Source organism: Heptranchias perlo, unplaced genomic scaffold (genome assembly GCF_035084215.1).
Source record: "Heptranchias perlo isolate sHepPer1 unplaced genomic scaffold, sHepPer1.hap1 HAP1_SCAFFOLD_47, whole genome shotgun sequence".
Lineage (NCBI taxonomy): Eukaryota > Metazoa > Chordata > Chondrichthyes > Hexanchiformes > Hexanchidae > Heptranchias > Heptranchias perlo.
This window is the reverse complement of record NW_027139484.1, coordinates 7354192-7368562: the sequence shown is the minus strand read 5'-3', so window position 1 is coordinate 7368562 and position 14371 is coordinate 7354192. Positions and strand designations below refer to the sequence as shown.

At 46.0% G+C, this 14371-nt stretch overlaps 1 protein-coding gene across 1 annotated transcript in view; it reads right to left on the bottom strand.

The window, feature by feature from the left end:
• Positions 1-10702, bottom strand: part of LOC137313366 (NACHT, LRR and PYD domains-containing protein 3-like) — a 54226-nt gene extending 43524 nt beyond the window's left edge. Inside the window, 6 exon segments of the mRNA XM_067979492.1 lie at positions 2610-2675; positions 2781-2952; positions 3267-3433; positions 5387-5482; positions 7438-7604; positions 10141-10702. Coding sequence (XP_067835593.1) covers positions 2610-2675; positions 2781-2952; positions 3267-3433; positions 5387-5450 — 469 coding nt within the window. The 5' untranslated portion in view covers positions 5451-5482; positions 7438-7604; positions 10141-10702.
• Positions 10703-14371: the final 3669 nt, after the last annotated feature.

Genomic DNA, 14371 nt, shown 5'->3' with positions numbered 1-14371 from the left:
GCTGAACGGACTTCTTCTGTGCTGTAAAAATTTTATGATTCTAATGTATCAGACCGTGGGCAGGTTATCTGGGGTATTGTGGGCACTGCGAGAGGGAGAGTCTGTGAATGGACAGAAGTTCCACTGTTATTGGAACGGACCTCGGGCAGGTTATCTGGGATATTGTGGGCACTGGGAGAGGGACAGACTGTAAATGGACAGAAGTCCCACAGTTATTGTGTCAGACCTCGGGCAGGTTATCTGGGATATTGTGGGCACTGGGAGAGGGACAGAATGTAAATGGACAGAAGTCCCACTGTTATTGTATCAGACCTCTGGCAGGTTATCTGTGATATTGTGGGCACTGGGAGAGGGACACACTGTGAATGGACAGAAGTTCCACTGTTATTGTATCAGACCTCGGGCAGGTTATCTGTGATATTGTGGGCACACGGAGAGGGACAGACTGTGAATGGACAGAAGTTCCACTGTTATTGTATCAGATCGCGGGCAGGTTATCTGGGGTGTTGTGGGCACTGGGAGAGGGACAGACTGTGAATGGACAGAAGTCCCACTGTTATTGTATCAGACCTCGGGCAGGTTATCTGGGATATTGTGGGCACTGGGAGAGGGACAGACTGTGAATGGACAGAAGTTCCACTGTTATTGTATCAGACCTCGGGCAGGTTATCTGGGATATTGTGGGCACTGGGAGAGGGACAGACTGTGAATGAACAGAAGTTTCAATGTTATTGTATCAGACCTATACTTCTTCAGTCACCTGATCACAGGTAAATATTACTGACATTCTGAAGGTACAGGGGGGATTAAGAAAGACAATTTAAGGTATTAGGAGTTTAGGTTGAGGGAATGGTGAGAGGGTTTGATGTATCTTGTTAGTGTAAGAGACTTCGGTATTGACTCATTTCAACGTAATTCACAACTTTAATGCAGGAAAAAGGCTTACACTCACGAAAATAATTAGAGACGGAGAAAATTTAAAGTCAGAAATAAGAAGAGAAATCAGGGTAATTTTCTCACTGAAGGGTCAGAGAGCGGGGGACACAGTTACCAGGGAAACACACTGAAGGGGCAGTGTAAGTGGGGTTAAAAGACAATTGAACGTGTTTCTGTGGATACACTGAGAGGAGGAGTAGGTGGGGCCATCTCTCTAAAAGAGGCAGGCTTATTTGGGCCAAATGGCCTTTTCCTGTCTCTAATCATTCTCCCGTTATATTGTGTTTCAGAAATTGTGAACAATATTTCAGCAGCTTTGCACCTATATTTAATGTGTTTTTATAACAGTCCTTTCATAGAATTAGAATTAGAACTACTGCCCACATCACTCAGTGTAATGTTAGAGCAGAAAACATTCACAGTTCATATCAACTGTTCTCCCAATAATTATACTCTGTTGTTTCATTTTGGTCTGAATTTCCTACAATGCAGGATTGGGAAATTACAAATCTGTTTCCATCAGTCATTCCATTGGGTCTAAAAAGACCGTGAGTTAAAGGATTATTCTTTGAGTAGAATAAGTTCTCTCTTTCATTGCCATTAGTCATTCCATTGGGTCTAAAAAGACCCTGAGTTAAATGACTATTCTTTGAGTAGAATAAGTTCTCTCTTTCATTGCCATTAGTCATTCCATTGGGTCTAAAAAGACCCTGAGTTAAATGACTATTCTTTGAGTAGAATAAGTTCTCTCTTTCACTGCCATCAGTCATTCCATTGGGTCCAAAAAGACCCTGAGTTAAAGGACTGTTCTTTGAGTAGAATAAGTTCTCTCTTTCACTGCCATCAGTCATTCCATTGGGTCCAAAAAGACCCTGAGTTAAAGGACTGTTCTTTGAGTAGAATAAATTCTCTCTTTCACTGCCATCAGTCATTCCATTGGGTCTAAAAAAGACCCTGAGTTAAAGGACTATTCTTTGAGTGGAATAAGTTCACTCTTTCACTGCCATTAGGAAGCCAGCCCAGAACTTCCGAATTACCCTGAATATTGTCTTTCCCTCACATTACTCCACGGATTAACGATCTATTGTTTGAACATCTGAACATCTTCTCAGATCAGATCGAACACCGACGTCTCATTCTGTGCTGTGTAATGAAAACATTTTAATATTTTGCATTTCTCCACCTCTTTCCCTACCGTTGATGGTGGGCCAGATTTCTAGAGCAGTCGGTCAACCTTAAAGTCTGGCTTAAGGCACTGCTCATTAATTCTGATCCCAGAGCTTCTATGTGCCTCATAGGAGTTGTGTATTGGGATTCACGGTGTATCAGGATCATGCCAGGTGTGTATGGGTATTCACAGTGTATCAGGATCCTGCCAGCTGTGTATGAGGATTCACAGTGTATCAGGACCCTGCCAGGTGTGTATGGGGATTCACGGTGTATCAGGATCCTACCAGGTGTGTGGGGATTTAACAAGTGCTGGCGATCATCAGCTGGATTAAGTGAAATAATGCAACCTCCGCATATTCCTAACGAGGTTTCATTTCTGTTCCCTCCACCCTATGAATTTCTGATTCCCAGATTCTGACAATCTCTAAACAAAAGTCTACAGTCAAACATTCTGATTCTCAGAAGTGAAATAAACGGTTTGAAATCCCCATTTCATCACTTACCTTTCAGGTGACTGGGTATTTCAGATAAACCTCGTCCGATGTTCATATAATCAAATGGATCAGGACCTGTTTAAATCAATGAGCTTTCATGAAATCTGATCTGTGTAATATTAAAGTAAATTCTGCAGTTTTTCAATCTGAAATTGAATTCAATGTCTGATTTTACTGTACCAAGTTCCTGCATCTCTTTCAGTATTTTGTCCAACTTTGGTACCACATGGTGCATTTTCACAAAGGATTCCCACATCACCCTTCGGGCCCGAGAGCCTTTCTCCATCACCAGATTTAGGAGAAGTTTGGAACTGTCCGCCCTGTTTCCCTTCTCCACGAGATCAACGACTTTCTGCAAAGAACAATATTTAATATATTGGTCTCTCCTTTTCCCAGTCCCACTGAAACTATTTCCTTTTTTTTCATTCCACAGAAAAGTTATACCCGAAGCGTTCCTCTATCCTTTGTGCAAGCACTGACCGATCCACTGGGTATTTTCCTCTCATCGTATCATTGTTTCAGATTTACTGTATTTTCAGTTTGATCCATTTATTTCCTATTTGGCCTGTTTCTGTTCTGTAACATTGTTTGATTCTAAGATCTCATATCCTGTTAGTTCCCTGATGTTGAAATAATTCAAACTCATTCTGTGTCCCTCCCACTTACCCGATGTTCCTGTCCACTGAAATGCCACTCGTATGTTAACAACGAGCTGACTCCGTCCACCCCTTCTTCAATCGCCTGTTCCAGTCTGTCCCGGTAGAATTTCGTCAACTGGAACAGATGATAGTCGTCGCAATTTGTCAGGAACTCAGTGATTGCAGTGTTCGGATCTGTGATCAAAAATGGAGAAAACTAAACACATTATCGACTTTCTATCCGGGCGGTTACATTTCCTCTTATAACAAACGGCTAAAGCCTCCTGTGAGCCACATTATCAAACACCTTCTGAAAACCCAGAGACACCGCATGTGATACATTCCATCGACCTATATAGTCACCTCTCAACAAAGCTGCATCAGATTTGTCAAATACAGCTTGTCTGCAGCGAATCATTTCCAGCCTCCCCTGATCATCCCTTGTATCTCTCAATGTTCACGAATTCGACCTGGAATTACAGATTCTAGGAGTTTGCCCACTACTGACGGAGACTAATTGGTCTCCAGTTACCCGTTGACCCTCTCTCCCTATTTTACCAGAGACATTACTTGGGCTCCTTCAGTCCACCTGGATATTTTTGATAACAAGCGAGGATTGAGAAATTGGGGTCAGAATCCCTCCTATCGCCTCTTTGACTTCCTTTAACAGCCTCGGGTGTGTTATCTCTGGGCCCAGTGATTTATCCACCTCGGCGATGTTTCTCAGATACAAATCCTTCTCTTTACCTCTCTGTTCTCCTTTTGGAATATCCTTGAAACCTACCTCTTTGACCAAGCTTTCCGTCACCAGTTCGAATATCTCCTTATTTGACTCTGTGTCAAATTTTGTTTGATAATCGCTCCTGTGAGGCCCCTTGGGTAGATTTACTATATTAAAGGCGCTATATAAATGCAAGTTGTTATTGTTCTAGCTCTGTCATAGAAGCTTTATTAATACTGGCGACCAGAGGTATTTTTCTTTCTCCTCAAAATGTGATAACCAAGAACGTTTTGCTCTGAGTCCTGTGAAAACTCAGGCCCTGTCTTGCAGATACTAGATCACATCTCTCATGATTCTGATTTTCCAAATGTGTTTGGAGTGATTTGTATATTTAGAGATAAAATTCAACCATAACTCCGATTTTTTGGAAAGTTGACCCGTTTCCGTTTATTGTGTTTTTTTAATACCAAGTGACTTTATCTCTCAATACTTCAAAACCACCTTCCTTTTTACCTGCCAATAACTTTTCATTATTTCATAAATCTTCTGTTCCTGCTCCAACAGTTTTATGAATTCCGTTCTCTCATCTCAGACCCGGATATTTCCCACCCTCCAGATTATCAGCTGAAACCCTCCCGCTGCTCCATTCACCCAGTCTGTAAAACCATTGTTGTTCGATTCAGACCGTGACCGTCCCTTCCCTTCTCCCTGAACTCACCCTCGTGCCCCGAGACCGTGAACCCTTCCCTCCTGCTCCATTCACCCAGTCTGTAAAACCAATGGTGGTCGGTTCATATCGTGTCCGCCCCTTCCCTTCTCCCTAAACTCACTCTATTCGCCAAGACCGTGAACCCTTCCCTCCTGCTCCATTCACCCAGTCTGTAAAACCATTGTTGGTCAGTTCATATCGTGTCCGTCACTTCCCTTCTCCCTAAACTCACTCTATTCGCCAAGACCGTGAACTCTTCCCTCCTGCTCCATTCACCCAGTCTGTAAAACCATTGTTCTTGATCGGTTCAGATCGGGACCTGCTCAGGGCTGCAGAAGAGCCTGTCTATTCCCTGACTATGGAATATCCCATCACTATCACTCTCCTATTCCTGTGTCCCACCTGCCTCTCACCCCCGCCCCACTCGGGGTGTCCCCCTGCTCCCTGGCCTCACACTGTTACTCAGGAAGACCATCCTCTGAGTCACTGTCTCTGTCCACCTTACAGTCCCCACCATCAGGTATCAATTGGACAGTTCCAGTACTCAGGAGATCCCTACACCTGTGACTGCACTATGCCTCTAGATGGTCACTCACTTCCCTCTATCTACACGGTATCTGTACTGTTACATCTTCCTGTGTGAACTGCAGGTTCTTGCTCCTGATCTGGACCCTTTGTCAGGACGGAAATTGTATTGTGAAGAATTTTCTGAACCTACCTGTGTACATTCTCATTCTTGTTGAAGATGTTGGAACTTCTCCCCTGTTTGAACCTTCAGCCATGGTGGTGACAGACGTTCCCAGATTCTGATGCCCTGTAATAAATATAATATAAATAGGAGGGTTAGACGGAAATATTAAAATAAGCAGGAGAGCATTGCCTTGTTAAACATGATTCCAAGTCTCTCCTCCCCCATCAGCACAACAGCTGTTCGCTCTGGGATCGAGCATTTCCCGAGTGTTATGATCAACGCTCCACATCAGGTGTGACATGGACAGCTGCCCAGTGAAGTCCAGTGAGTCCCGCTGATCTCCACAACCCAGTTCCAGACGGGAACCCATCGGCAGAGACTCTGAACTGGGAGCGTCCCTTGGTAAGATTTACTCACACAGTACAGGTCAGAACCAGCCTTATTCCTGAGGCAGTGAATATTCTGGAGGGAAATCTGGAGCGGGGTGATCATTGATGGATTAAATGACCCTTCACTCGGTTTAACACAGTCTGAGGCAATTGTGTTATTTTTATTCACAAATTGTGTAGAATATTTTTGATTTGTTGAGTTTCGTCATTAAATTCAGATACTTTATGAATATGATATCTATCCTCATACACAATATATAGCTGGGTGGGATTCCTCTGGTGCCTTTGGGCAGTGAAAGTGTCCGTGTGTTCATGGAGAGGTGTCCTGGTTGGTGTTTCTACTGGAATATATTTACCACATCCCCATGGTGTCAGCACCTGACAATCACTGTAGGAGGTGAGGAGATTTACCACTGTTCTAATATTAACACTAATGAGCACTGTGTGAGGTGAGGAGATTTACCACTGTTCTAATATTAACACTAATGAAAACTGTAGGAAGTCAGGAGATTTACCACTGTTCTAACATTAACACTAATGAGCACTGTAGGAGGTGAGGAGATTTACCACTGTTCTAATATTAACACTAATGTATAATGTTATGAATCGTGTAACTTTAAACATTCAGGTGATGCACAATATTTATTTAGAGAATGTCGTTCTGGGTTTTACAGTCTCAATGTTCAAGTGGTGGATTTGATTGTTTTTATATAATCACGTTTGTGACTGGCAGTTGTATGTGTGTCTCACGAATGTGCTCCCAATCAAACTATCAGTCCCAGTGCCATTTCCTTTCCCCACTGTGGAAATGTAAAAATGATTAAATCTCGGATCAGTAATTTCTCCAAACTATATTTGAAGTTATTCTCCGGCATTAATTTATAACCAAGTTTGAGACTTTGTAAAATTCAATTCCTGCTGTTTCACTCACACTGACACTAGTATAATAAACACACAACAGCAACAACTTGCATCACCACAGAGCCTTTAACATCGAAAAAACATCCCAAGGCGCTTCACAGATGCCGAATCAGACAGAAAATGGCCAAAATTTTTTGTCAAAGAAGTGAGTTTTAGGATGGTCTTTATTGTGACACCGCACACAAAATAATCAAATGGAAGAAATTTTACAAATCTTTATTAAAATTTAAGATCTACATATCATTTTATCACCAAATTATATCGAAATGGTAATCATTTAATTCAACTGTAATTTTGAAATTCAGAAATAGATTTACTGATGGGAAATAACATTAAGTAAAACCCAGTAAGATGATTGATTTTGATAGTTGGATCTGAAATATATTTGAATTCGGTAACACTGTCTGGTACTACCTTAACACACAGCGTAATATCGATATTATGAGGGCTATCAAGGTGGGTTCATTCCGATTTGATGCTGGGGGCGGGGAGACACTGTTTTTCTGCTGGGCTCTGCCTCGGACTGGAGCCACTTCTTCGATCAAACCCCTTCACTCCAAAACACACACAAGATTCATCAGTGACTGTGTGTTTTGAGATAGAAACTGATCTCACTTCACATTTCATTGCACGGCCTCATGCTGGATAATTGTACTCGGTGATCAGACTCTCCCAGTCTCATTCTCACCATTTCCCCCATTACCTTGTAACCTTTGTGGACCGTCAACAGGACCAGTGTTTATCTGAGTAAGTGAGACTTTCTCTTACCTTTCTCCCCAGTCCATCTATGGAAGCTCTTTGAATCGGAAGGGTTCTCTCTGGTTGCTGCTCTCACAATCCTGTGCTGATTCACCTGCTGTTGTTCCTCAGTCGACAATCCCTGTTTACTTCCAGCTGTGGGCTTTTCTCAATCACTCCGTCATTCACCGGGAGATCTAATGATGGCAGGGCAGAAAATGAGACAAACATTGACTGTGTGAAGGAGAATGTAATCTGCACTTTCCCTCTAATGTTGAATTAAAATAAAAGTAATTGAAACTTAAACAATTGAACAACAAATATTTGATTGAATAAACACACTGTTTGAGGAACTCTGTTCCCACATTCCATGTCTCTTTCCCACCCCGACCACAATATGTGATCGTTTCATTCTCCAGCCCTAGTTAGAGGCAATTCCTTCTCCATGTCCCGCCCCTGGTTTTAGGATCACATTTGCTATTTGTGAATCAGTGACCATTCCTTTATATTTTCTGGCTGAACTCCATCCAGGGGCGAGACCCCCAGTTTCCAAGTGTATTTTAGTAGCATCATCGACAAACAGGGAGAGTTGATGGGACAATATCCTCAGGGATATGGTTCTACCCACAGAAGGCAGCTGTACTGCCCCAACACCGTGACTGGGAAGTGTGACTATTACAGTGAGTTCACTTCACTGAATATTTACAAAACATAACATAACATGGGACTGATTTATCACAGAAAGAAGAGATTTCCCCTGCTGTGAGTGTTACTGTTTGGACACTGCGATGAGTATAAGTCCTAGTAACAACTGTGGACCGGGTTTCTAACCGTCTTGAATTGACAGTTCCTGACTCAGAGGCTGGATGTGTCTCCAGTTAGCTGCAAACTCCAAAGTTCTGGCACGTGGGGGTGGGGAAGGAACGTTTGTAACTACAAGTGAGACATTTTAATAACAATATTTAACTGTCAAATAGGTATTAACTGTAATAACAACACCTCAGTGTGGGAATGTGGTGGGAACTTTGACCATATTTAAGAGAACAAGAGAAAATAGAAGCTCTCAGCAATTAACTTGTTTCTATTTTGCTATAAATGGTCATTGATGTACAGAACTGGACGATAGATTACAACTCATTCTCATGCCTGTAATAAAATATCTCTGATTAGATAAAATCACGATCAGTAACGAAATGATTTGAAGTAGAGTGTGTGAACAAATATGGCCCATTCTTAGTTTTAGGATAAATCAAATCACTATCCCCAAAAATATCAATAGTTGAATGCGTAATTGGAATTGAAAGATTTATCAGGGCCACTGTCCAAACACAATGGATATGATCGAAGGACTCACACTTCAGGGAGGGCACGGTGTCCCCAATGATGACATTGTACCATGTCTGATACAACGGGGCGGGGAGGGCACTTTGTCACCACAGGATGGCAGTGTACCGTGTATGGCACAATGGGGCGGGGAGGGCACCGTGTCACCACAGGATGGCAGTTTACCGTTCCTTACACAATGGGCGGGGCAGGCACTCTCGGGTACCGACCCCAAAAGATGGCAATGTACCATATGAGATATGGAGGAGGCGTGGGTATATCAGTCAGTGATTCTTTGTGTGTTTGATAGAGAGAGATAGGGGAAGTGAACTCGTGTCTATTTCAGTGAGTGAATCTCAATGTTTGTGTGTACATGAGAGAGAGGGAGAGTGAAACAGATTTTATCAGTGAGCAACTGAGGATTGTATGAGTATGAGAGAGAGACAATGGACGCCTCTGTCTAACTGTGAGACTCTGAATGTGTGTTTATGTGATGGAGCCAGATACATTGTGCATCAGTGAACAACTGAGTGGGTGTGTGTGTGTGTGTGTGTGAGAGAGACAGAGAGAGAGAGAGAGAGAGAGAGGATGTGTCTGTATATCTGAGTGACTCTGAGCAGGTGTGTGTATACGTGACGGAGGGAGACACACTGTGTATCAATGTGGGACTGACTGAGTGTTTGTGTATGTGAGAGGCAGAGAGAGAGAGAGAGGGAGAAAATGGCTCTGTATATCTGAGTGAGTTTGTGTGTGTGAGAGGGAGACAGAGGATGCCTCTGTATATTAGCGAGTGACTTAGTGTCTGTGTGTATTTTCTGTTGGGGGAGAAGCGGCAGGATGATGAAATCTAACCTTTAACCATCAACCACTTCTAAAATCGTACACGGACTGGTATTTAACAAGTTATTTTGCCAGAAGACACATGTCCATATCAAACGTTCAATCAGACACAGCAAGGGCAGACCACATGCAAAGTGCAAAAGCGTCTTGTTCTTATAGATTAAAAGGTTGAGGAAGTGAGTTAACACAAACGGAAACCGTTCGTCTCTGTCTCTGCAAGTTTCAGCATGTTGCTGTTACTTTCTGTCACTCAGAGGCAGACATTTTGAGACCCACTCAGTTCCCCCTTCAGTTTAATGTTTACCAAAAGGTTTATTCAATTCCACTGTGTTTTGATTAAAGTCGCTCTGGGTTTCAATTCGACCCTATCATCCAACTGAGAATAATGGGGTCACCCGTATTTGGTGTTGATTGATTCTCTGCATTAGGTTTTATCTTTAATTCTGATCACCACCTGGTTTCCACCCAGAACCGTGTGTGTGACGAGAGAAAGAGGAGAGATCTGCACTAAATGCAGACATGTGTTTCCTTCGATATAATCCCCCACTCTCATCATTCTCAGTCACTCACCCAATTCGTCCATTGAAAAGACTGAAGCGACATGTGATCTGGTCCGCACGGGCCCTGTCGCCAGTCAGGACTTGGTACTCGGGGATCAGGCTGAACTCCCCGCCTTGCTCTCCCTGTCCCCAGTGAAGATTCTGGTACTTGTAGATTCGGCTAATCTCTCCGCCTTGCTCTCACTGTCCCCAGTCAGGACTCTGGTACTCGGGGATTCGGCTGATCTCTCCGCCTTGCTCTCCCTGTCCCCAGTCAGGACTCTGGTACTCGGGGATTCGGCTGATCTCCCCGCCTTGCTCTCCCCTTGACACAATCTGAGTGGAGCCCTCCAGGAAGTGTCAGCGCACATCAACCTCGCTGTCACCTCTTCCGCTAAATGTTACTGACATATAAAGATCATGTGGGACAGAACCCGAAACCTCGCGTTGCCTTTACTCTTCCTACCAGCTGTTTCACGTGGGTTTGATGCGAGTTAAGTTTCGTATTTAGAGCTCAAATGACGTAAATGCTTCGATTTACAATCCCCCCATTGATTTGAAGCAGACAGCACAGAAGGAGGCCATTTGGCCCCTGCTGTCCGTGCTGGCTCTTTGAAAGTGGTATCCATTTAATCCCACTCCCCTGCACTTTCCCAATAGTCCTGCAACCTTTCTCCTTTACAAGTGATTAACCAATTCCATTTTGAAAGTTACTAAACAAATTTGTTCACCGCGAGCGACTGGACAGTCGGAGCATCAGTTATAGACAGAGTCATTGGGGTAGATTTTAAACACGAATCTGCTTCCACAGCCCTATCAGGCATTCGGTTCCAGATCAGAACAACTCGCTGCGTAAAGAAAATTCCACTCATCTTCAACCTGGCTTTTTTCCCAATTCTCATCAATCTGCGTCCTCTGGTAACCGACCCTCCTGCCAGTGGAAAGAGTTTCTCCCGATCTACCCGATCAAAACTCCACTATTAAATCTCCCCTTTACCTGCTCTAAGACGAACAAACCGAGCTTTGAAGTCCCTCGGGCCAGACGCAGAAAATTGCAGGATATTCGCTGGAAGTTAATGTCATTTAAGTCAATGCAAGCAGCTCAGGAATGTGGGAAATCTGAACAGTCAGCATTTTATATTAAAACAGGAAACAAGTTGGACTGTTCAAAGTAAGGGGCTCTCTGTCATTCTCCCTCTCCCACCCATCACTGATTAAAGTAAGGGGCTCTCTCATTCCACCTCACCCCCTCCCCCACACATCACTGAGTAAAGTAAGGGGCCATCTCTCATTCTCCCTCTCCCACCCATCACTGATTAAAGAAAGGGGCTCTCTCTCATTCTCCCTCTCCCCCTCCCCCGCCCATCACTGATTAAAGGAAGGGGCCATCTCTCATTCTCCCTCCCCCCCTCCCCCCACCCATCACTGATTAAAGTAAGGGGCCATCTCTCATTCTCCCTCTCCCACCCATCACTGATTAAAGTAAGGGGCTCTCTCTCATTCTCCCTCTCCCCCTCCCCCGCCCATCACTGATTAAAGGAAGGGGCTCTCTCTCATACTCCCTCTCCCCCTCCTCCGCCCATCGCTGATTAAAGTAAGGGGCGCTCTCTCTCATTCTCCCTTTCCCCCATCCCCCCGCCCATCACTGATTAAAGTAAGGGGCTCTCTCTCATTCTGCCTCTCCCCCTCCTCCGCCCATCGCTGATTAAAGTAAGGGGCGCTCTCTCTCATTCTCCCTCTCCCCCATCCCCCCGCCCATCACTGATTAAAGTAAGGGGCTCTCACTCATTCTCCCTCTCCCCCTCCCTCGCCCATCACTGATTAAAGTATGGGCTCTCTCTCATTCTCCCTCTCCCCCGCCCATCACTGATTAAAGGAAGGGGCTCTCTCTCATTCTCCCTCTCCCCCGCCCAGAACTCATTATAGTAAGGGGCTCTCTCTCATTCTCCCTCTCCCCCTCCCCCGCCCATCGCTGATTAAAGTCAGGGGCTCTCTCTCATTCTCCCTCCCACCCTCCCCCGCCCATCGCTGATGAAAGTAAGGGGCTCTCTCTCATTCTCCCTCTCCCTCTCCCCCTCCCCCTCCCCCGCCCATAACTGATTATAGTAAGGGGCTCTCTCTCATTCTCCCTCTCCCCCTCCCCCGCCCATCGCTGATTAAAGTAAAGGGCTCTCTCTCATTCGCCCTCCCCCATCCCATCATTGATTAAAGTAACGGGCTCCCTCTCATTCTCCCTCCCCCAACCCATCGCTGATTAAAGTAAGGGGCTCTCTCTCATTCTCCCTCTCCCCCGCCCCCGCCCCCGCCCATCACTGATTAAAGTAAGGGGCTCTCTCTCATTCTCCCTCTCCCCCTCCCCCGCCCATCACTGATTAAAGTAAGGGGCTCTCCCTCATTCTCCCTCCCCCGCCCATCACCGATTAAAGTAAGGGGCTCTCTCTCATTCTCCCCCCTCCCCCGCCCATCACTGATTACAGTAAGGAGCTCTCTCTCATTCTCCCCCCTCCCCCGCCCATCTCTGATTACAGTAAGGGGCTCTCTCTCATTCTCCCTCTCGCCCATCCCCCCGCCCATCACTGATTAAAGTAAGGGGCCATCTCTCATTCTCCCTCCCCCCCACCCCGAGATTACTGATTAAAGTAAGGGGCCATCTCTCATTCTCCCTCCCCCCCCCACACATTACTGATTAAAGTCAGAGGCTCTCTCTCATTCTCCCTCTCCCCCATCCCCCCGCCCATCACTGATAAAAGTAAGGGGCCATCTCTCCTTCTCCCTCCCCCCCACATTACTGATTAAAGTAAGGGGCTCTCTCTCATTCTCCCTCTCCCCCTCCCATCACTGATTAAAGTAAGGGGCTCTCACTCATTCTCCCTCCCCCGCCCATCACTGATTAAAGTAAGGTGCTCTCTCTCATTCTCCCCCCTCCCCCCAGCCATCACAGATTAAAGTAAGGGGCTCTCTCTCATTCTCCCTCTCCCCCATCCCCCCGCCCATCACTGATTAAAGTAAGGGGCCATCTCTCATTCTCCCTCCCCCCCGCCCATCACTGATTAAAGTAAGGGGCTCTCTCTCTCATTCTCCCTCTCCCCCTCCCATCACTGATAAAAGTAAGGGGCTCTCTCTCATTCTCCCTCCACCGCCCGTCACTGATTACAGTAAGGAGCCATCTCTCATTCTCCCTCCCCCCCCCCCCCCACATCACTGATTAAATTAAGGGGCTCTCTCTCATTCTCCCTCCCCCCGCCCATCACTGATTAAAGTAAGGGGCCATCTCTTATTCTCCCTCCCCCCTCCCCCACATCACTGATTAAATTAAGGGGCTCTCTCTCATTCTCCCTCCCCCCCATTCCCCCGCCCATCACTAATTAAAGTAAGGGGCTCTCTCTCATTCTCCCTCTCCGCCTCCCCCGCCCATCACTGATTAAATTAAGGGGCTCTCTCTCATTCTCCTTCCCCCCGGCCATCACAGATTAAAGTAAGGGGCTCTCTCTCATTCTCCCTCTACCCCATCCCCCCTCTCCCCCATCCACCCGCCCATCACTGATTAAAGTAAGGGGCCAACTCTCATTCTCCCACCCCCCCCCGCCACGACATCACTGATTAAAGTAAGGTGCTCTCTCTCATTCTCCCTCCCCGCCTCCCCCCACCCATCACTGATTAAAGTAAGGGGCTCTCACTCATTCTCCCTCCCCCGCCCATCACTGATGAAAGTAAGGTGCTCTCTCTCATTCTCCCCCCTCCCCCGCCCTTCACTGATTAAAGTAAGGTGCTCTCTCTCATTCTCCCTCCCCCCGGCCATCACAGATTAAAGTAAGGGGCTCTCTCTCATTCTCCCTCCCCCCATCACTGATTAAAGTAAGGGGCTCTCTCTCATTCTCCCCCCTCCCCCGCCCATCACTGATTACAGTAAGGAGCTCTCTCTCATTCTCCCCCCTCCCCCGCCCATCACAGATTACAGTAAGGAGCTCTCTTTCATTCTCCCTCTCCCCCATCCCCCCGCCCATCACTGATTAAAGTAAGGGGCCATCTCTCATTCTCCCCCCTCCCCCACATTACAGATTAAAGTAAGGGGCCATCTCTCATTCTTCCCCCCCCCCTACATTGCTGATTAAAGTAAGGGGCTCTCTCTCATTCTCCCTCCCCCCCTCCCCCGCCCATCACTGATTACAGTAAGGAGCTCTCTCATTCTCCCTCTCCCCCATCCCCCCGCCCATCACTGATTAAAGTAAGGGGCCATCTCTCATTCTGCCCCCTCCCCCGCC